Source organism: Montipora capricornis, chromosome 1, assembly GCF_036669925.1.
Source record: "Montipora capricornis isolate CH-2021 chromosome 1, ASM3666992v2, whole genome shotgun sequence".
NCBI lineage: Eukaryota > Metazoa > Cnidaria > Anthozoa > Scleractinia > Acroporidae > Montipora > Montipora capricornis.
In genome coordinates, this window is record NC_090883.1 from 10,796,932 (window position 1) to 10,820,425 (window position 23,494).

Below are 23,494 nucleotides of genomic sequence, written 5' to 3' on the forward strand. Positions count from 1 at the left end.
TCTGCAAAAAAACTAATTGCAAATTGCTCTGACGGACGTTTTCCTGCATGTCATGCATGTCTTGAAGTTGCATTAAGCAAACATTTATTGCACACACTAAGATAGTGTTTCCACTTCATAATTCCTCTTCTTTTCAGTCTTATCTGATGCCAGGTCAAAACACTTTTTGGCTTTACGTTTGCACCAAAAAGTACTGTAAAAGCCGGGAGTTAACAATAAAAGACAAGGCCAAAGACTCTGAATCGAATTCTCATCACAAGATTAGTGACAATTGATCGTAAAAACACGAAAATTTCTGTAGTCTCTGACTTTATGAATGAAAAAAGTCATGATATTCTGTCAAAAGGAACAACCTGATCACGTGCTAGGCAACCATAAAGGTGCACGTGATCACCTTGTGTCAACTGAATGAACTCCGCGAAAGAATGTTAATCGTTCGTCGTTTTCAGAGTAAAACAAAATACTTTTTAACCAAGAAACCTCTATTATTTACCTGAATATTGACATTTAATCTGTCGGGTTCCTGAGAAACATATCTATTTTTACTTCATGGTCAACTATTTACACAATCGCGAGGTTGAGTGGCCATGTATTTCAAAATTTAAACATCTATGAGATACGAAAACAGACTTAAGAATCATCGCAAATCACAATGCTGACAAGCAGAAAAGCAAAAGAAATGTTTAATAAATATGAAGTCTTTTACTATCTGAATGTTTTTGGGTTGAGAGTAAAGCGATATATTGTTGAAAAATCTTCATCATAAAGGAGCTACGTCGAGAAAATGATGCAATTTCACGACATTCAAAATTCGCAAAAAGAGTGAGGCGTTTCATGTAAACAACAGTAGGGTTGTCCTAAAAGCCGGAATCCAGAATCTGGAATTACAGGTCATTGTTTTGCCAATACAGAGAGTAAAAACTATAAAACATTCATAAAATCTAACCTTAGGCCTAAAAACGTTTGTTTAGGCCTAAGGATTAGGGTTTAGGTCATGGTGATGGTCACATGGTTTAGGTCAAGGTCATAGTGGCACACGGCTACTTTCCATTCTCGACTCCACAGCTCGTCGCGTTTGAATGACATCACTTGAGTCCCTGATTATTTTTACTGAAGTTTTCAAAGATTAAAAATGTGGGTGAGAAAAAATTCAAGGACCTTCAAGGACCAGGAATGTTGAGCAGAGATTTTCAAGGACTTTCAAGGCTCTGAAAATGTTTCCCCAAATTTCAAGGGTTTTCAAGGCACTTACAAACCCTGATGTCATCAATGATCTTTTACTGACCAGATGCGTGGCAACAGGGAATCTATGTTAACTAGATCATTGTACAGATAAGAATTTACCATGAAGAGGAAGAATCTTTCTCCTTTGTACTGCATCTTGACATCTGCTCCAACACCTGCCTGTCCTCTATTGATTAGTGACAATTTCTTTACTGAAATGACTTCAAGCTGCTGGCCGTCAGTTGTGTTCCATTCAACCACCAAAAAGTCGTTTTGCTTAATTTTTCCCTGCATAAGAGTGAAAAACAATGGATGATTTAAGCTTTCAAAGGATAAAAAGTGCTGAGTGGAGGAACTCATTCCAAATCAAAATATCCACGGATAGATCAAAGTAAAGGGAACGTTTTGATCTAACAGGATTGTAACAACACCCGGCGATATCAATCAATGATAATCAATAATCAATAATAATCAATAACAATTAATTGATTGGTATTGGAAATCAATAAAAATCAATGTCTAAAAATTGAGTGAGTATCGATTTTTATTGATTAATATTGATTTTTATTGATTATGAAATTTGTTATTTATTTTCAAAAAAATGCACCATATGAATTAACAAACCCTTCACTGAACTTTATTTTTAATGCTTTATGTTGTTACATATCGAATGTTTGAAATTTGTAGCATTTTCACAACTGTTTACGAGCTTACTAATTACTAAAACGTTTGATTGTCTGTAAACAAGAACATGATATCAAATGATAATTTCTACTTTCTTCAGTCCTAAGGTCATGGTGTCACACAGCTACTTTCAACGAGCGCTTGTTGATTAGTAAATCTCAAAAAAGACAGATATGTTTTCTATTTCCGGCTAACAGTGATGGAAACCGGGGTCTAAAAACAACATCAACAAATTTTGTCTGACAGTAAATTGCAGTACAAAAACCAAATCAAGCCTAGTGTTTCTAAAATGATCACAACCCATTGCTATGCTCAGATACTAAGCAAATATAATGTCACTGAACAAATAATTTGTATGCCGCCTTAATATAGCCAAAAAGCATACACCTGGAACATTCACCTGTGCAACCGAAAGGGAAGGTAACAGAATAATAATTAGAAGGAAAATGTAGTGTGCTTTCAGAGCAGCATACACAAGGCACTCTACAGCACTCAGATCACTTGCCTGGTATATCAGAGAGTGCAACAACACCGTAATATAGTGAACCATAGAAAAATCTAAGAAAAGCGCAAACAGCGCAAGAAGGAAAACAATGTGTAACATGATTATGAATTTTCTTTCGTGTTCCTCTTCGAAGAAATATAGTACACAGGGGAGCATTCTTGTCTTTGCCGTACGTGCAGCTTTCTTGTGGGCAGATTTCTGCTCTGTTTCGGACAGTTTATGAAATAACTGATTAATTATTGGCATAAAAGCGAAATAACTAATTGGCTCATTAAGGTGTGTAACTTCAATTTCATCTATTGTTTCGCAACCGTCATTTTCCATTTCAGTTGTTACGTTTGCCTGTTCTTGCAATCGTCTTCTCAAATCAAGGACTTTGTTGATGACTTCCATTTTAATTGCACTTTTTGTGAATGTTATTCCATGCTCAGTCAGAATTTCTTTTAGGAGCTCTTTTGATAAATTCTCTGGTGCACCCTTCTTTGCTTCTTATCTTTCGTGTTCTTTAGCCCTTCTTTGTTTTTGTAATTTTTCTTCTTCTAGTGTTTCGACTCTGGGGATCACACCACTGCATAGCATTGTGCAGGTGAAGTTTCCACTTCAACCCAACCTCTACGTGAGTCCAACATCTGATGCAAATGGATGTCTTTCCCTTCTCCTGTGGATTGTCTTTCCACTCGAAAACTGGGTATGAAGACTTGTAGCTCGGACAACAAAGAATTCTGATGATTTGCCCTATGTTGAGTCCGTTGTTCGGAACCCAAAATGATCCGAAGTCATCCAACATGAGGAGCTTTGCCCAAGAAAAAAATTCTCAGCAGGATGGGTAAAATGAAGCCGCGGCTTGTCACAGTGAGGCGAGAGATCTCAATTATCACATGGCCGTAAAATTAATTATTTTTTTGGATCCTGTCATACAACAAAATAAACCAGACTCCACAATCCACGCGCGAGTCTTAATTTAAACACGAGAAGACCACGGTAACTTTCTTTGGCAAATATGCGACCAGTAAATCCATGAAATCGGACCGACTTTTAACTTGCACTTCTCTAATTGCTGAGCATTTTTGATTGAATGCTTGGTGTTTTTGGGTTCGCCGAATTTAGTCAAAAGGAGAGGGAACTAAAAATAGTGAAAGGAAAAGCAGACGTCGGACGTTACGAAACTAGGTCTGGACGACATGGAGATAGGCTTCGTTTCTTCGTTCGTTTTCTTAAATACAGAGTGCGTGAAGCGTAAGTAGAACTCGGTGACGTCTGCCAAATAACTTGCGTGTAACGCAATGGCTAGTTTCCAGTACCGCGCTTGTGTACTATCTATTGTCTTCGAATGTATGCAGGGAATCGGGTAGCCAGAGGAAATGTTCGGATTTGTGTACTCTATTGTGTGTCATAGGTAATTTCTGACTAACTGGGTAATATTCAACTTTGGCGGGACTTTCAAGTTTCAAAAGCATCATGTTTTAGATTTGTAACTCACTTGGAGCATCGATATGGAGGGAGACAAAGCCTCGTCCTCCTCCGCGTTTAACGTTTCCAGTCTGTCGAGGGTTACAAGTTCGTCGCTTGACCCTCGAAAACATTGGTATGTCCTTACTAAAGAAGTTTGTCGAGGTTATCCGAAGGATTTCGCCAGGAATGGAATTTTCAAGTCATTTCCAGACGAACTTCGGAGTGTGGCTCCGCGGGAACTTCAGCCCGCCAAATCGGCGTATTCCAGTGACTTCCAAAGAACGCCAAATACAGTATATGTCGGTTCGACCTTTGGTTTAATTGCCGGACTACTACGTCAAAGCGGTCGTTCAGCTAGTGGCGTTCTGAATTCAGCTGTATTCACGCCGATTGTAAATCTCCTGAACTCCATCGCGTTGGACATGGAGCACCGCGATCCTATGTACTTCGCTTTTGGCGGGAAAGCATGCCCGGTTTATATTCAAGCCTCTGAGGAACTCCATGCAGAACTGGCCGAAAAATCACGGTCAATTGAATTCCTTGAACTCAAAGTGAAGAACCTTCAGGGTCAGGTTGTTGATCTTGAAACGAGTTTAAGTGATTTTTCTTCTTCAGAGTCAACATGCTGTTCGACTCCTGCCAACTCTCGTTCACCATCATCGTGCTGCAGTTCGATCGAGGAGACAAAATGCAGCCCAGACCTTGGATCGACGACCAGAAAACGACAAGTGGTAGCTAAGTGCAAGGAAGTTTTAGATTCAATCAGTGACATCTCAGACAAATATAAAGAATCAATTGCTTGCGTTCTAGGAAACAGTTTTATTTATGGCGATGATGCTCAGAGAGAAAATGTGAGAAACCACATCTCGGAGGTCGTAAATATTGTAATGGACTCAAAGGGGTCGAAAAAAGGCTTTTCTGAGCTTCTGTCCTCAGAAACACACACTCGTGTTTTCCAGAGCATGAGAGTTCCAGATTGGGTGCTGCTGTATTTCAAGTTGCACACCAAGCTTCCTGATTCAGCATGGCAGACGCTGCTCAATTTGACCCAACTTGGAAAGACCGGGGTAAGTCCATAATTTGAGTAAACGATGAGTGACATCAAAAGCTTTCGTTCTCTTTTTCTATTTATTGTTCTTAGTTTTGTGTACATGCTGCTGCTTTTTATTTATTGTGATTTGCTCAACGTAATGGTTATGTATTTTCAAAAAAATTTAAATTACTATCATTTAATACTTTTGTCAAGGTTACTTCCAATTAAAAAATGTGTCTAGTATTATGAGTTTCACAATTGAGCATTTTCAATTTTACTCAGAGTGACCTTAAAGCCAAAAGTAAAGTACCCTATTTATTCGATTAAGCGCCCACCCTGCATAAGCGCCCACCCTGAAGGTAGAAAAAGTTATTAAGCGTCCAGCCTCGAATAAGCGCCCACCCCCAAGAACAAGATTGCCTGACATCCATCCAGCAAGCCCTAACAGCTTCTCGCGCGGCTGACCCATTTATTTGCTGATGTTACGCTGTCGGATGTTGAGGAGGCAGCACCAGAATGTTCACTTATTGAGCTTAGAGACAATGACATTGAAGTTGATTGAAAATTATGATAGCTAATGAGACCAAACAATGAGTTGTTAGTCCTGGGCATACGTAAACTGAACAATGAACAGTGACAATTTATATACTTTAATATTTTGTCATGTTTTGTTACAAAATAAACTTTTTACTTACTGGAAATGGTGAAAATTAATTTTAATAAGCTCCCAGCCTCGAATAAGTGCCCACCTCGACTAAGCGCCCACCCTGAAAGTCCAAAAATTAAATAAGCACCCTGGGCACTTAATTGAATAAATACGATAATCACAATGGCCAAACACAATGAATCAAATGTTGTAATATCATAAGGAACTGGCCAGAAGCAAGAAAACACAAGTGGCCAAATCGCAATTAGTTTTATTTTTGCATTTGACTGGCTGAGAGGGTGTGGTCCAAGATGACTTGATAAGAGATGATTGTATATAGGAGTGAAATATATGCTTCCATTAATAGTTTCCTTCTATTTATCCTTAGCGATCTGGTGATACACCTTTACTTCTTACAAAAAATGAAATCAAGGCTGTAAAGAAGTTAGTATTTTCTGTTGTGCAGAAAACGCTGAAAATTGGTAGAGTTGATGATGCTGACTTTGAAGCGTGCGATGTGGACCTACAATCTGTTCTTGTCTGGGCCATACGAGAACAGCGCCTTCATTGTTGTGACACTGAGGACCTGGAATTCAATGTTAAACTTGATGGCCGTCCTATTGGTGGTGAGTGTATCAACAACATATTTTAATACAGGGTGTTTTATTTCTCTGCCTAACAGTATGTACTGCAGTATTTTTATTATGGTTGTGTCATTCTATGGGTAAACAGTAATATGTTATGAGTATTTTGTAATAAAACTATTTATTTTTTGTATTTTGTATTCAAGGTAAAAATCAAGTGGCTGTAGGTCTGGCACCCATTGATTTTGCCAATAAAAGTTCTGAGAGTGCCTTGTCAGTCTACCCTATTGCTATAGGGAATTGTAAAGAGAACAGGTGAGTGACTACTGTTGTGCCATCATGAACAAATTTAAAGTTTTTAAAAACGTACAAGGCATTTTGTGTTTTTTGGTTAAGAATTAAAGCAGGGATTGAAATGTTGCTGTAAAGAAAAGGAACATTCATCCATGTATCTACCAATCAGTTATGTAAGATGTAGTAGAGACTCGAGACAAAAAGAGTTCCTTTTCTTTCATGAGCAGCTTCAATTGAATTTTGTGATGAATACTTTTTTTTTTGGTGTATTTCATTCTTTCAATTAAGATGACTTTTAACATGATAATATTATTTTCTCTTTGTCCCTATTCTTATATTAGGGCAAATCTAAAGCAATTGATTAGAAATCTTAATTGCCAGAAGAATGTCATAAAAAAACATGGCATTGTTGTGGATGGGAAAAGGTACAACATCTCTTTCACAGGTAAATAGTTACTTAAATTAGACTGATAAGAAAGGGAATGAATTTTGAAATGCTATTATTTAGTTAATGGGACATTGGTATTTGTAAATTCTAATTGGAAAAAAAATAAGTTAAAACTAATTTACAATTTTTTACAGGGAACAATTAATTGTTCAAAATAAGCGACGGTAAACATTGTTTGATAATTACTTTAATAAATCTTTATGGCACTGTTCAGTAGCTCACATTTTGCTGTGTTCTAAATATCATAACCATCCTGCCATTAAATAGGGTAAGGGTTAAATCAACATTAATGCCATTGGTTTATTGGGAAATTGGACAAACTTATACAGTATGTGAAATGGTCCTTGCATATTGTTTTGCCTCAAACATGTATTATGAATTGTTTCCCCTTATATGACCTTAAGTGACTCTGGACTACAAGGCTTTGTTGCTTCTCCTGAACAAAAAGGACGATGAGGATTTCCTCCTTGGTGGCAAAGGCTATGGAGTACAGTGTTGTGCATTTTGTGATGCAATGAGGGTAAGGTTTTATATATTAAGTTTGATTGTAACTGCATTAATTAACACCTACTTCAATTGAAAACTGCATTTTCGTATAGGGTTCAGTGACTATCTGTTTCAATCATGTCAATTATGATTTAGTACTATTATTGTCAGTAATATACAATGTCATGTATTTGTTTGAATTCATAAATCCTAATAAACAATGTTAAGACAAAGAATTTTACAGATATCATTATCCAGTAGCTCTACAGCTCGTTGTGGAAAAATTTGTTTCTTCCAGCATTCCTAATGAGATCAATATTTATACTGTCCATAACTTTATTTTAGGCTTGCACTTGCCATGGAGTTGCTGCAGATGAGACACGCCTGGATTGTTTAAGATCAAAAGCTAACATCGGAAGGTGAGGGTGTTGTGAGCACAACCGACTGATAAATATAAAATAATAGAAATTTCCAAGGTCAACGTAAGCAACTTTGTTCGTTTTCAGGGGTTCAGGCCTTCGAGATGATCTCAATTTTCTTCTGGAGGAAGACTTGAGCAGCACAAATCTTTGCTCTCTACATTGTGAGATGCGAAATTGTGAGCAGCTTCTGGGCTCATTGGGTTTGTTTGCCTATCGAGTTGGAACCCTAGACAAGTTGAATGATGCCTTGTCTGAGTATGGGCCTGAAAACTGTAGAGGTTTTCCTAGAGTAACAGTTAAAGAACGGAAAGGACAACAAACAGGAATAGAGAGACAAAATATACATGTTGCATCTTTTTCAGGTACTGTCATCAGTCCTTTATTCAATTGTTAATCACCAACATAATGCAATCTGAAATATGCCAAAAGAATGAGCCCATTTTCAGAATGAACATAACTTTGTGAACATAATTGCTTACAAAGTCCTAGGAAACAACTTTTTTTAATTTTCACTCCATTTGCTATATGAAGGTCATGAAGTAGTATGGGTACCTGTGCCTTTTAATGACATTGATACAAGGTTGGTGGCCGGTATTTAAAGTCAAGGTAAATCCTTTATCAGGTTCGATGGAGAGAGAAGTTCTTAAGAACTTTGAAGAAATTGTAGCAAGGTCACTCCCCCTTGAGAAAGTTGCCCATTACTATGAGGAATGTCCTGGAGCTGCAAGAGACGTTCTCCTGAACTACGTCACCTTTATTGAACAGAGGATATCGGTGGGTTGACTTATAGCAAGATTTTAAATATCTTATATTACTGAGCAGAATTTAATGCTTTATATCATTTTAATACACATGAATTCAGTTTGGGTTGAGGTGACATCTTAGGGAAGAAATAATTAAGCTTTACAAGTGAAACAATGTAATTAACAGTGTCCTTATTTGTAGTTTGCAGATGAGATACTCCAGAGGGGAACATTTGTTAGAGACTATGGTACGCGCCAAGAAACAGTTGACCTCAATGACACAAAAGGTGAAGGGACATCTCAAAGAGGCTCATTACCTTACTATTTTTATAAATTATTCACTGAATAATTTTTTATTGACTCATCAACCTATTCAATATTCATAACAGTTCCTTTCTCAAGATCTGAAATTGTTCTTAATAGAGCTACAGTTCAGTCAAGTATTCTTTGCCTAAATTTTCAAGTTTGTCATTTCATTTGTAATCTTATTTAATTTTCCTCATGCTTGTCCACCTACATGTTTGTTTTGAATTACACCTACCTATTTCATGTTTGTTTACCTTGGCAAACTATTATTTTAAGGTTTCCTTACCAGTTGGGATTCTTAATGATTTATGTTGTACTTGTCCCCAATTAGCACATTTAATAGTGCTAAATACATTTGACATTTAAATAAAGTTATTGCTGTTATTATTATCATTATTATTATTATTATTATTATCCTTATTATTATTATTATTATTATTATTATTATTATTATTCATGATTATTTAAGGTAAATTTCATACATTGTAATCCTGGTGTAGCTCCTTTAAGCAAGAAACTTTACCCACACAAAGTCGTCTGTCTCTCAACCCCAGGCTATGAATGGCTGGAAACAAACTTAATCAGGGAAACCCTGGGGTGCTCCAGACTACAACATTTTGGTCCATTTTATTCCTATTAAATGTTTTCACTGACGATCTGTTGGATTCTTTCTATGTTTTTGGCTGTAAGAACTAAAAGTATTCTTGGAGAACCTGAAGGAGAACTGGGTTCATAGACAAAAAGAAGTAGATGGAAGATTTCTGGAGCTGGAAGAACAGTGTGGCAATCAGGAACCCCTACCCAAGAAAAGGAAAAGAGGGAAGAAGAAAATACTGGAAGACCACACTGATCCCTTTGCAAATTATGCAGCCCAACTTCAAATTGAATTTTTTGTCAAGGTAAACTGATAGCTAACTTTAACATACAAGTAGGCTACATACACTTGATTGAGTCATTTGCTTGTAAAAATCATTGCCTGACTGGAAAATCAGTGTCGTTCAACAACCCACATTTTCAACTGAAAGATCAGCAGTTTTATTTATGAAGAAATGAAAAGTTTAGCTGCTGTAACTTTATTTAACTAATACTTAACTGTTGTCAGGTTTGCTGTGATTGGAGGGACATTGCCCACACAATGCGTGACAGGGTCTTTGAAGACCATGAAGAGCAATTGATTGATATCAATGATGTCAAGGTATTATTTGTTATATTGAAAGCAATTTTATTATTATTCTCTTACGAAGTTCTTGTGGCCATAGCCCTTGGTCCATATTTGTACACTTGCTTAAACTTTTCTAGATTTTGTTTGAATTGACTGAAAATGGCAGGTTAGCACCTTTATGAAGTAAGCTAGAAAACAATTTCAATCATGGCTTTTCTACACCTGAATGCCAAAGCTGTATGTTATTGTCAAAAACTACATGTACATGCTTGTCTGTAGTGTCAAAATTATTGCGTATAGAGTTAAAAATGTTACAGGTATGATAATGTAATTTCTTATTACATTCTTGTTTGTTTGTTTTTTTTTTTTTTGCTGTACTTTCTAGTGCAAAGAGTGGGGGTTTTTGTTGAAAAAGCTATTTGGTGTACATCTTGGCACTGGTGATTATGGGCACCTTGTCATAGATCACAGTGCTATGCTCCTACGGCACTTCAGGTCCTTCTATAAATATTCTGGCCAAGGATTTGAGGCTTCTCACAAGCTACACAGGCAGCTGTATTCTAAGGCAACAAATCATGATTCATCTGGACCTGGGCATTCATGTGAGTTACAGGATATTGTATTATTATCATCATCCTTGTCATCATTATCATTACTGTTATCAGTAGTAATTAAAATTATTTTACTTTTTATAGTCCAGTCACTGTATGATTACTCCTTAGAGTGTGTCTGTTGAGGCCATAATGATATGGAATCAAGTTAAAATGAAAGGAAAATAAATTGTAATATCACATAAATTGGGTTTGAAAACAATTTTTCTTCCTATAGTGAATCAAATTCTCACGCACTGGTATGCAACCATGCTGCTGTCGTTGAGGTATTCATTCCAACAAGCTGAAAATTGCATTGTGGCCAGTAAGTATTGAAAACCGAGTATGTATCATGGATATTTTGTAATACTAAATCAATAGATTAACTCCTTGGGTGCATTTTACACATGGAGTTAAAAGCAAACCAAGTAAATAAACACTGAATTTAGTTACATGAATCTTAATGCAAAGTTTATGACATAATTGCGTAACATTAGCATTAATTGCTAGCATGCAGAGTTAATTGGAAACAGGTATGGTTCACTCCCTCAATCACTCTCTTTTCTTTTCTTTTTTTTTTTTTTTTTCATTCTTAGGAAAGAAAATATTTACCTACCGTGGATGTGGCTGGAAAAGTGCTGGTCATGAAATGAGATCATGGACTGGAGCTATGAAAACTTGGGTTCAAGTAATCAATAATTTATTTGAGCAAATGTTTGGAAGTGACTTCCTTACATACTGCTATGATAAAGACCATGGCACTAGGGTTGAGGACACGGTGACGTCCAGTATTTTAGAATACTGCCATGATCATTGGGAAAGTCAGTATGGTGTCCACATCCATCCACAGCCACCACAGGATCTTTCCGGCAAGTGTCACCCAATAGCTACCAACTTGGTTTCAGATACTGACATCCTGAATGAGCCAACCCCACCACAAGATCTTTCTGGTAAGTGTCACCCAATGGCTACCAACTTGGATTTAGATGCTGCCATGCTGAATGAGCCGGCCCCAGTACTCAGTCCAGAATCTCAACCAGCTAAATGTAACTTGGAGTCTGTCACTTCTCATTCATCTCCTCAACCGAAGGCTGCAGTTATCATTGAGGATCAAGGTGAGACCATCTTGCCACTAACTGCCTTGCAAGTTGCAATAGCCAAAGCTAGCACAAGAGGTGAAGACGCTGCACTACACAGTTTACTTCCACCACTGGCAGCAAGAGCTTCCTTGACACTCAGGCCAGTTTATGGTAAAACCTCCAATACAGATCCCTTCTTGGTAACAGAGCGTCCCTGTGAAAGTGACATCCAGAGGGCTCAGAAAGTTCTGCGTGATGCTAAAAGGGCTGGCATGAACCCTACCGGTATTGACATTGTAGGCAAGGGTCAGTTTTCTGAGAGTGCCCTCTGTATCCTAAAACGCTTCTGCACACTAGCTGACACTACTCGCAAAGTATCTGCAGAAGCTAACTGGCTTTCTAAAATGAAATGCTCATCTGAAGATCTCGTGCGATTACAAGATGCCCTTTGGCATCATCCTAAAAACCACCCCATACTAAAGTATGGTAAGAAGGGATTGGATTCCACGTCATACTCTGATCTTGTTGAGGAACGGTATATCGATAGCTTTGTCATTGATATATGCATCAGTAAGTTTTTGGATGACGCCAGAGAAAATGGTAAGAATGACACTGTGTATTTTCCCACAGAGTTTTATGATTGGATGAGCTGCAATGACAAGAATTTCCAGCAGCTGCAATTAAATGAAACAACAAAGCACCTCCCAAATGTCCATGATTTGCAGCAAATTCTAGTGCCAGTTTACATGCCTAACCATTGGGGCTTAATATTTGTTGATTTAGCCCAGAAAGAGATGTACTTTGATGATGGCCTGCAGTCAGCAGTTCCTACCATGTCCCTTCCATCAGTCAAGAGGTCATTAGAGTTACTCTCTGAAATGTACCCACACCATCCATCTTTCCAAACAAGGTTTTGGAAAAACTATCCAATGTTTCGGCGATTTGGTATGCCATCTCAGGCACCGGTTAACTCGAAAATGATTGGCGTTGGAAGCTGTGGGATTGGTGTGATCATGGCTGCAAGGGATATGATTCAGAATGGGTCTTTGTGCATCAACAACTTCCAGTGGAGATTTTCTGATATGGATCAACACAGGAAAACTTTAATGTTGCAGATCCTTGACTGGAGTACTCCATAGAACCAAGGTGTCCTACACTATTCTTCCTGTCTTGTCTAGCCAGTCCCGTTTAAACTGTGGTTATATGAAGGCACAAAATCTTTATTTAGCTGGTTCTGCCTCTCTTGGGTAGTCAGTCCTGTTTAGGCTGTTGTTATCTGAAAGCAGAACCTCTATTATTTATGTATATTTTTTAACCAGTTCTGTCTCTCTTGGGTAGTCAGTCCTATTTGGGCTGTTGTTATCTGAAGAACAGGACTTTTATTTCATTTTAATTTATTATTTTTTGTTTACCCAGTTCTGTCTCTCTTGGGTAGTCAGTCCTGTTTGGGCTGTTGTTATCTGAAGAACAGAACTTTTATTTTCACCTGGTTCTGTCTCTCTTGGGTAGTCAGTCCTATTTGGGCTGTTGTTATCTGAAGAACAGGACTTTTATTTCATTTTAATTTATTATTTTTTGTTTACCCAGTTCTGTCTCTCTTGGGTAGTCAGTCCTGTTTGGGCTGTTGTTATCTGAAGAACAGAACTTTTATTTTCACCTGGTTCTGTCTCTCTTGGGTAGTCAGTCCTATTTGGGCTGTTGTTATCTGAAGAACAGGAATTTTGTTTTATTTTATTAGGTTATTATTCATTTATTTATTTCTTTATTTATTTTTTATTATTATTTTTTACCCAGTTCTGTCTCTCTTGGGTAGTCAGTCCTGTTTAGTCTGTTGTTATCTGAAGAACAGAACTTTTATTTTCACATGGTTCTGTCTCTCTTGGGTAGTCAGACCTGTTCTGGCTGTTGTTATCTGAAGACAAAGACTTTTTTTTTTTTTCTTTATCCCCCCACTGTTTTTCCACCTCATGGTCCGTACCTTGTCGTGGTGAGGTGGCTTGTGTGCCTCATTGACCTGTCTGAAGCAAATCCAGTGGAAGATTCAGTCCCTATTGATATACTAAATCAATTGAACGGTAGAGGCCAGACTAAAACGGACAGTCCTTTTTGTAATGCGTTTCTGTAGAAATAGAACGAATTTTAATAAGTGGGAATACTATATGCCTTTTTCTGTAGTTGTCGTCCTGATTACATCCAACAATCACTTCAAACTATTAAGGTGATGAGAGGATACCAAGGCCTTTTTACAAGAGATGTCAGAATAGGGGCCTGGCATAATAGACCCAAACAAAAGGAGGTGATGTTAGTTTTTACTGCTTCCCTTTCACAAAAATTAATGTTCTGTTTGTTTACAATAATATTGTGATTTCTTACCCTGTCCTGTTTCTCTCGAGCAGTTTCTTCTACTTGGGCTGTTGTTTTAATTTTATTTTTTTTTGTTTACCCAGTTCTGTCTCTCTTGCGTAGTCAGTCCTGTTTAGGCTGTTGTTATCTGAAGAACAGAACTTTTATTTATATTATTAGGTTATTATTATTTTTACCCAGTTCTGTCTCTCTTGGGTAGTCAGTCCTGTTTGGGCTGTTGTTATCTGAAGAACAGAACTTTTGTTTTATTTTAATTTATTATTTTTTTTGTTTACCCAGTTCTGTCTCTCTTGGGTAGTCAGTCCTGTTTGGGCTGTTGTTATCTGAAGAACAGAACTTTTATTTTATATTATTAGGTTATTATTTTTACCCAGTTCTGTCTCTCTTGGGTAGTCAGTCTTGTTTGGGCTGTTGTTATCTGAAGAACAGGACTTTTATTTTATTTTAATTTATTATTTTTGTTTACTCAGTTCTGTCTCTCTTGGGTAGTCAGTCCTGTTTGGGCTGTTGTTATCTGAAGAACAGTACATTTGTTTTATTTTAATTTTTTTTTTTTTTGTTTACCCAGTGCTGTCTTTCTTGGGTAGTCAGTCCTGTTTGGGCTGTTGTTATCTGAAGAACAGGACTTTTATTTTATTTTAATTTATTATTTTTGTTTACTCAGTTCTGTCTCTCTTGGGTAGTCAGTCCTGTTTGGGCTGTTGTTATCTGAAGAACAGAACTTTTGTTTTATTTTAATTTATTATTTTTTTTGTTTACCCAGTTCTGTCTCTCTTGGGTAGTCAGTCCTGTTTGGGCTGTTGTTATCTGAAGAACAGAACTTTTGTTTTATTTTAATTTATTATTTTTTTTGTTTACCCAGTTCTGTCTCTCTTGGGTAGTCAGTCCTGTTTGGGCTGTTGTTATCTGAAGAACAGAACTTTTGCTTTATTTTAATTTATTATTTTTTTTGTTTACCCAGTTCTGTCTCTCTTGGGTAGTCAGTCCTGTTTGCGCTGTTGTTATCTGAAGAACAGGACTTTTATTTTATTTTAATTTGTTATTTTTTTTTTACCCAGTTCTGTCTCTCTTGGGCAGTCAGTCCTGTTTGGGCTGTTGTTATCTGAAGAACAGAACTTTTGTTCTATTTTAATTTATTATTTTTTTTGTTTACCCAGTTCTGTCTCTCTTGGGTAATCAGTCCTGTTTGGGCTGTTGTTATCTGAAGAACAGAACAGTACTTTTATTTTATTTTGTTTATTTTATTATTCACTCATTTCTTAATGTTTTTTTGACCCTGAGTTGTCTCCCTTTGTTTGGGCTGTTGTGTGTCAGAAGCTGATAACACTCTTTATTTTTATCATTTACAATTTTGTGTCCATTTCAGTCACTTTAATAACGTGGCAACTCTTTCAGGTCGCAAAGCAATGCAAAGTTGACTGTTGTTAGAAAAAGTACTTATGAGGTACTAGAGCTGTTGGTATTTTTGACAAACAAACAAATTGTGTGGAATCCGGTAGAGGGAGACTGATCCTTTTTGGATAGGTATTTTCAATCAAACTTGCACTTTTGAAATATAAAATCTGAGTGTCAACTTTCCGTGGTTAGTGCTCGAAAACAGTTCAGGCCACCAGATGACCTCAAACTCTCTGGTTAATCTTCCTTCGCCAGGCCCGACAACCATTTGAATTTTCATGGTGGGAGAAACGTTGGCAGTCCCACGTCTTGCTCTCTCTTTGGCTGCCTCCAGTGCTTCTCTAGCATTTTGCGGTTTGTTTCTTTCCTCTACCTCCGTGTTTCCTAGGTAAGTTTTCTTAAGCTTTAAGGGAACAGCACTTTGTTGACCGAGGGCAGTTACAATATCATTTAGGTCGTGGTCTCTGTAGTGGAACACATTGGACTTCTCCCTCCAAACGGGGGACGTAGGTGCCTCTTTTCTCTGCCGCTGTTCATAAATGCATTTGGCATGTCAGCCAACAAAATTTGGACGTATTCTTCCGGCACGTAGTACCTTTCAACGCGACTCCATTTACCTAAAACAAATAAAGATATTGTACAACGCTATATTCATCATCATTTTGTCGGGTAGCATCATTGGTTCTTGAGAAAAAAACAATTTACCTATTTTCCTATTCGCTAGTTTGGAAGTTTCTAAGTCAAGAGAAGTAAGATACTTATAGTAAAAACACTAGAGTCACTCAATTGCCACACGGAAATTTTTCGATACCGCTGTAAAGACTGAAGAAATAGAAGTATATGCAAGCATACTTACCAGCGGCCTTTGGATGTAGACAGGAATTGATACTGTCCACAATGCCACTTATCCACTGTTTGTAGCTTGAAGACCTTTGCCCTCTTCTAATTCTTGGAGGAAGCCGTATGACCTCCTGACCATTATAAAACGGCAGAATTGTCACCGAATGCGCATCAATATGATGTTTTGCCTCTCTGTGTCGAAGTAACGCAGTAGTGGTATTAAATTCGGACGGACATAAATCGCAGTGCGTTTTAAAAACAGCTAAAGAAACAGCCATGCTTGCAAGAATGGTGAGAATCTCCGTGAATTAAAAGCCTTTTAATAGCTTTTAATGAAGAACTGCTGTGATGCAACAAAGCTCCATTGAGCAATGAAAACGTGGGTAATGTGTGAAATAGGGGATGGTTTTCCGGAAAATAGTTTTAGTACTTTATGTTGTTGTCATGGGAATAGCTACTTCCTGAGTTCGTTTTGCTCCACCAATTATATACATTTAATATCCAATACACGTGTTTGCCAAAGGCATCCCGTCTCTCACTTTGGAAAGATCGCCTGTGAAATCAATTTTTCAGCGATAGCTGTGTCCATTTTCCATCTTGCAAATAAGTTTGCTCTGCCACTTGTTGCTTTTGTAAATTTTTACCGTATTCATCCTTCATGGCTCGAAACAAACGGAAAACGATCAAAGATCCAGAGAAGTTGAAGAAAATTCGGAAAGAAGCAAGGAAAAGGTGGAGACAAAAGAAGGCTCAAGAAAAAGCCATGAAAGCAGCGGCAGCCATCGCCGGCAACTCAGCAACTATCGGCAAAAAAGAAGATCAAGTAGTTACGTCTGTGCGAGAAGTAGTGGAGCAGAAGATTCAAGAAAAAACCATGAAAACAGCTGCAGCCATCGCCGGCAACTCGGCAACTATTGGCAGAAAAGACGATCGACTAGTTACCTCTGTGTGAGAATTAGCGGAGCAGAAGCGTGGCGAACCTGCTAACCGGCCGCGAACACAAGTCGACGTCCAACACCACGTTAAAGAGATCAATCCCTTGTTAGTAGTGCGGACAGAAAAGTTTCTTGGATCAGGAACATTTGGAAACTGTTATCTCGCTTATTACCGAGATCTGCTTGTGACTGTAAAAGAGTTCAAGTCTGTGAAAAAATGGACCACTAACGACCTCAAAAAGAAGTTCGCCAGGAAGCGAGAATGATCAGCTACCTCGGAGATCACAGCGGCGTGCCTTTGCTATTTGGTGTGATAACGAAGAGCGAGCCGCTTCGGCTTATTACAAAGTTTCATGGCCGAAAACGTAGAAGCCTGACCTTGTCCAGTGCCATTAGAAAAAAAAATTATCTGGAAAAACCTGGTTGGCTAGGTGTGTTGACGAAAGTCATCGAAGCTCTGGCGCACATACATTCGTGCGGTATCCTGCACAACGATTTAAAAGCGAACAACATAGTGCTCGAGGAACGAGAAAACGGGACAGTAAAGCCAGTAATAATAGATTTTGGAAAAGCGCGCTTTGCGTCGGATGCAAAGCCTGCGGTGGCGGCTATACCAATATCCAAAAGAGAGGAGTACCAGAAGCGCTACCCTCATATTGCACCCGAAATCGTGTGTGGAACTGGGATGCAAAGTTACAAATCAGACATCTTTTCATTTGGAAGAATCGCCCGCGCTGTGCTGGATTTGCTACTCACAGCAACTGCTCGATCAATTAAGATGGCCAAATCGGCTTTAAACGATGATCCTGAACAACGTCCCTCGTTAAAGGAACTGCTTACCGTCCTTTAAAGATTTTGTCAAAGTAATTTGCGGATTATTTGAGTTTTCTTCAAAAACTGTGCTTTCGGTTTAATGTTGCGAATAGAGAATTATCACGTTACTATTGATTTTTTTTTTTTTCGGCTCGCTGTATGCTGAGCAATGAAAGTAGTGTTTCCGGTTATTTGAAATTCGACTTGTGAAGATGTATTATATATTCTTTTTGTAAGAGAGCTACATGCTTTTAATACCACTATTACAGTGTTTATATCTCCGCGGAACAGCGACATTAACTGATTGATAAAAGCGTTTTTAGGGAGTAACTAATACGTGGTTTATGAGAGTTTTATCCAGCGTAACCAACGCCGCGAAGACAAACGTGACCAAATATCTCCTCGCAAAATATAGCTACAGCCACGCGTGTTATGTCTGTTATGTTTTCATGTCATGAGATATTAAATTAGAATGGTTCGTGTTTCTCTCGGCATACATTCTGACGCTGATAAGTGCGAAAAAAGTAATTACTGAAAATTCCTATGCGACACCTAGATCGTAGTAAACGTGTTGAATACGGTCTCCTCTTTCAGTTAATGATAAGCCATGGAGGAGAATTTCTCCTCCTTAGCCTAATTTGCATAATTTTTTTCGGAGGGCAAAGCTCGTCATGAAAGGCCATTTTGTGTCCTTTTTGGTGATCTTAGTTTGTTTATTTGATCATAAAAGTCACTCTGAGAGCTTGCCATCCACCTGGAAATATGAGACGTGTGAGGCCTACAGACCTTTCCTTCTTGTAAACATAGGAATTCGGCAATGTGAAAAAAACTACCTTCGAATTCGACATATGAAGGTAACCGAGAGTAATCCCTGTCAGGTTCCGAGGAACCTGGTAAGAGCTTCGGAGCATTGCAGTCTCTTTCCAAGAGACTATCGGGGTCCAAGGGGCTCGCTTTAACTTTGGTGTGGAATTGTGCTGTTGCTTCTGAATCTTTGTTACAGACAAAAGTGTAGGAATCCTTGTTTCTTGGACTTTACTGGAGTCCGAGGCATGCCTCATGGTACCAGTCATTGCAATTGGGGAACTTACACCCTATCCAAGATGTTTCTTTCGGTCAATGGTAATTTTTCGTTAAATACAAACACTTGCCTTTGCCATACAAAACACAGTTTCGAGGGCTCTTGTTGTCGTCGTCCTCGTCCTCCTCCTCCCTCCTCGTGGGCAGTGGCAGTGCCTTCGTCCTCATTACCATTATGAGTCCCATTAAACGATCCTGCTGCGAGATCGCTTAACATGTTATAGTGATTACTTTCAATCTGTTCATTCAGTGACTGGAACAGGACCCCGTTATTGAGATCTAACAATTGTTCTATTTGTACTACCTTAGTTTCGTCTGGTTAAAAATCTTTCGAGTCAATCCACGTTTCCACCGCTCTGTTCAAGTAAACAAGGATGTCTTCTTCCTTCCTGATGACGTTCCCTTGTTGAAGGTTGGGTAGCATTCCCAATAATTCAATGGTTTTCAGGACTTCTTTGTCTGGCATTCTCATTCCCTCTATTATTTCATTTTCAACATTGTTCCAGTCTGGTGCAATAGATGGCTATTGCACACTTTGATTTTTTATCTTCAATTCCTTTAGTTTCTGTATACGAGCAGACAATTAAATCATGTCTTACATACATAGATTTGATCTTCCTTTACAAAATCCTCATAATCCAGAAAACAAATCCTAGCATTCGTTCCACCCAAACATCCATGGCTGGTATGGCATATTGGGAAAAGAAATGGAATAGATTTTCATAGACAAAATAATGCTGTGTCCAGCTAGAATGAAGTCGCGATAAGTTTGATCGGAGATAAAAGAGGTCTCAGTCTTATATCCAGAAATGTTTATCCACACTTTCCATAGTCAAAGGAAGGACACTGCTGACGATGCGAATTGGGCGCGTTTTCTAATGGAAATGTTTGGTTCATTGAATGCTGATAACATGTTTTGACCAATTTTTAAGTATGTTTGTGTGCTAATTGTTCTCTGGTAATTCCATGTCGGTGAACATTGTTCAACGGACGTTGATAAAATACCTGTTGCTGCTTGTCTCCATTTCTTAATTAGATGCCTCCAGTCTGGAAACATAACGGTCGGTGTTCTTACGTTGTCGTGTTCTTCTATGACAGAGGCAAAGTCAAATAATTCGTAGCGAATTGTGACTAATTGCCCCTTCTTTGCTCTTCTGTGAACTTTAGGAACCGCTGGGTGTAATATTTGCGAAACTTGAAATCTCCGTCTGCACCGACGCCGATCAATTTAATGCGTTTAGCTGAACACAATCGTAATGCATTGTTGAACCAAGTGTCTACTGTCAAGTAGTCTTGACCATTTACGACGGCAGATATTGCAAGCACGAAGGAAGGCACGTTTTCTTGTAAAGGAACAAGCATAAATGCATTGGCTTGTTTGGCTTTCTCGATGTTGCTATTTTCTATAATGTCAATCAAATCTTGTGCTGATGTTGCGATGACTTCCAATTCAGTTGCAAGACCATAAACAGCGTTTCCTTTAATCCTTAAAGTTGGAATCACTGCAGTTGCCTCAACAGCCAAACTAAAAGGTCCCGTATATTCTATGCTTTCATAAAACGTGGCTGCTCTTTCTACAGAAACCCTTAAAGTAATGGGCGTTGTCCATGTAGATCTCGTTCTTCTAAAAGAGGTCATGACGCTTGGACCATTCAACCTTTCTGATAATATTTTAACAAACGCAGGACCCCCATAATCAAGAACTATGGCAAAAAGATCTTTTACATCATCAATCCATCTTTTTCCGGACGCAACCCCATTATTTTGCATTAAATTGGATACAATTGATGTCAAGTAACGGTTGTCTTCTGTTGGATTTTCAATAATGCAAGCCCGTTTAAGGGCAGTTTCAGGAACTCTTGGCGTTTTGGGCTATTGCATTTGGTGCTCAATTTCCTGTATTATAGCATCTTTGGAGTTTAACGCTATTCGAAATTTTCCTATGTGGAGCCTGTATTCATCAATTAACGTTGACTGTTTAACCAAGGCCATAAAGGTCTGGCAATAAAGACGGTATCACATTGTTTAAGGTGGTACACATTTTTTTGTGGCAAATTCATTGCTTTCCTCCTTGTAAACAGACAACAGTGTTAGACAATTCCGCCATTTTACTAATGCTTTAGCCGCGCTATCACATTGGCTCGTGACTATACTTTCAACCGGAATTAGGTCAGTGGAATGAAGTGTGGGTATGCAATGGATCGTTATGACCTTTGCCAATCTGGTACCTGTGTCGATTGCCATCGCTTCTCTTACTTCAGATACGACCTACCAAGTTAAAGCGTATATTAGTTAGAAAAGTATAAAGAGCATTCCAGCCAGCTTACATTTCAGCTTGATTTTCTAACAGTTCATTGACCTTAAGGCCGGGCAGGGAAAGGATAGAGAGGAAACTGGGGAGGAAGCTTTTCGCCCAGTAAAGATCAGCTAGGACAATTTTTAAAGGATTGGCATAGTTTGCGGGTTTTACTTGAGAATTGTTGAATCAGTTAAACTAACACAAAATTTCGGTGTTTTCACTTCTGGAAGGATCTCAACAACAACAAAAATATACCTGCTCAGTCTTTGCATCCTCAACTATATTGGCAACTACAGTTTCACTTGGCACTGGGGTGTTTTTTGAAGTTCTTTTATGATGATCCGCCATTCATTGCTTCTTCTTGTCCCTTGTCTCTTGGGAACATGAGCTCCTCTTTGCAAAGAAGTTGGATATTGCTTGGCAACCTACAGTAAAACATACTAACAGATGTGCTTTACTAGAACCTTTTACCTCGATTAAATACACATTTTTAAGTGAAATATTTTAGTTTACGAGTACTATGTCAAAAGGATGAGAAGTTTCTATGGGGTAAGGCACAAGAGGAGGCTTTCAACACGCTGAAAGAAGACATGGCCGGCGCATCCATGCTGGCTTATTTTGACCGGGAAGCACCCACAGAAGTCATAGCAGACGCCAGCCTAGTGGGACTTGGTGCGGTTTTGGTTCAGGAGGTAGACGGGGAACGCCCTGCAGTATGTTATTCCAGTAGAAGTCTTAATAGCACTGAACGCCGGTACAGTCAGACTGAAAAGGAAGCACTTGCGCTTGTTTGGTCCTGCGAAAGATTTAATTTGTACTGATATGGTTTGCAAGAATTTGACCTAGTGACTGATCACCAAGCTCGAAGCCATCCGTGCGAATAGAGCGCTGGGTGTTGCGATTGCAACCTTTCAACTACAAAGTTCGCTATGTCACCTCCAGGGAGAACATTGCGGATGCTCTGTCCTGCCTAACTAAAATTCCAGCCTCAAAAGGATATGTTCAGGATGAAGAGTATGTAGGGACAATCAGTCAAGTTAAAATAAATGACCATGAGTTTGTCACCTTGGATAAAGAAATCTTAACTGAATGCGTGCCATTCTACAAAAACCTCTATTCATCCAAAAGCATGACGTACGAGCAAAATGATACAACCTTTTTTCCTGAGCGTGATGATGAAAACATTGTCCAAGAACAAGATCTTACTGTGTGCGAAGGAGCGCTTACTGAAAAAAGAATGCCTAGAGGCACTCAAAGATATGGGAACAGAAAAGACCCCTGGGACTGATGGTTTGCCAGCTGAATTTTATAAAGTATTTTGGAAGGATATATCTGCTATCCTTATTAGAGCTCTTAATTACGCTTATGAAACTGGACAACTCTCGGTAACACAGAGAAGAGGAATTATCAAACTCATTCCGAAGAAAGACGCTGAACCCTTCTTTATCAAAAACTGGAGACCTCTAACCCTTCTTAACTGTGACTACAAAATAGCGGCAAAGTCAATTGCTAATCGCCTTAAACCTTCTCTTCCCAATCTCATTAATTATGACCAGATGGGTTTTATAAAAGGTAGATTTATTGGAGAAAACATTCGCCTTATTGATAGTATCTTTGCTATGCCAAAGAGAAAAATATTCCAGGATTACTCTTGTTCTTGGATTTTGAAAAAGCTTTCGACACGATAGAATGGTCTTTCATTAGAAGAACTTTCCAACATTTTGGTTTTGGTAGTAGCATGTTAAAGTGGCTTAATCTTTTTTATTGCCGCCCAGAAAGCTGTGTTTTGAATAACGGTTGGGCAAGCGATTTCTTTGAAATTCAAAAGAGGTGTAAGACAGGGTTGTCCTCTCTCACCTCATCTGTTTGTTTTGTCAGTTGAAGTGCTAGCCAAGCCAATTCGGGAAAATAAAAGTATTAAAGGTATCTTCGTGAACAGTAGAGAAATCAAATTAAGCCAGTATGCAGACGATACAACACTCATACTTGACGGTACAAAGGAATCTTTAAGGGCCTCTCTTAAAACGTTGGATGATTTTTATGAAGTGTCTGGTTTAAAACTTAATGATAAAAAAGCCCTTTGGATTGGAGTAAACAGTGGGAATGATGG

General features: G+C 38.4%; 1 protein-coding gene and 2 pseudogenes across 1 annotated transcript; 2 read left to right on the forward strand and 1 right to left on the reverse strand.

Annotated features, from left to right (window-relative positions):
- The first annotated feature begins 3,906 nt into the window (after positions 1-3,906).
- LOC138057524 (uncharacterized) lies at positions 3,907-12,797 on the forward strand. The gene is made up of 14 exons (XM_068903521.1): positions 3,907-4,932; positions 5,933-6,170; positions 6,335-6,443; positions 6,764-6,867; positions 7,275-7,390; positions 7,702-7,775; positions 7,863-8,140; positions 8,401-8,552; positions 8,724-8,808; positions 9,518-9,726; positions 9,930-10,022; positions 10,375-10,591; positions 10,818-10,904; positions 11,176-12,797. The coding sequence occupies exons 1-14, from the start codon at positions 3,907-3,909 to the stop codon at positions 12,795-12,797; spliced, it is 4,410 nt and encodes a 1,469-aa protein (XP_068759622.1).
- Positions 12,798-15,556: 2,759 nt separating this feature from the next.
- LOC138057535 (uncharacterized) lies at positions 15,557-16,535 on the reverse strand (annotated as a pseudogene).
- A 380-nt stretch (positions 16,536-16,915) lies between these two features.
- Positions 16,916-18,042, forward strand: LOC138057547 (tyrosine-protein kinase Lyn-like; annotated as a pseudogene).
- Positions 18,043-23,494: the final 5,452 nt, after the last annotated feature.

Coding starts and splice junctions, on each gene's coding strand:
- LOC138057524 (XM_068903521.1), top strand. CDS start 3,907: ATGGAGGGAGACAAAGCCTCGTCCTCCTCCGCGTTTAACGTTTCCAGT. Junction 8,553..8,723: donor TTATTGAACAGAGGATATCG/GTGGGTTGACTT, acceptor CCTTATTTGTAG/TTTGCAGATGAGATACTCCA. Junction 10,905..11,175: donor TGAAAATTGCATTGTGGCCA/GTAAGTATTGAA, acceptor TTTCATTCTTAG/GAAAGAAAATATTTACCTAC.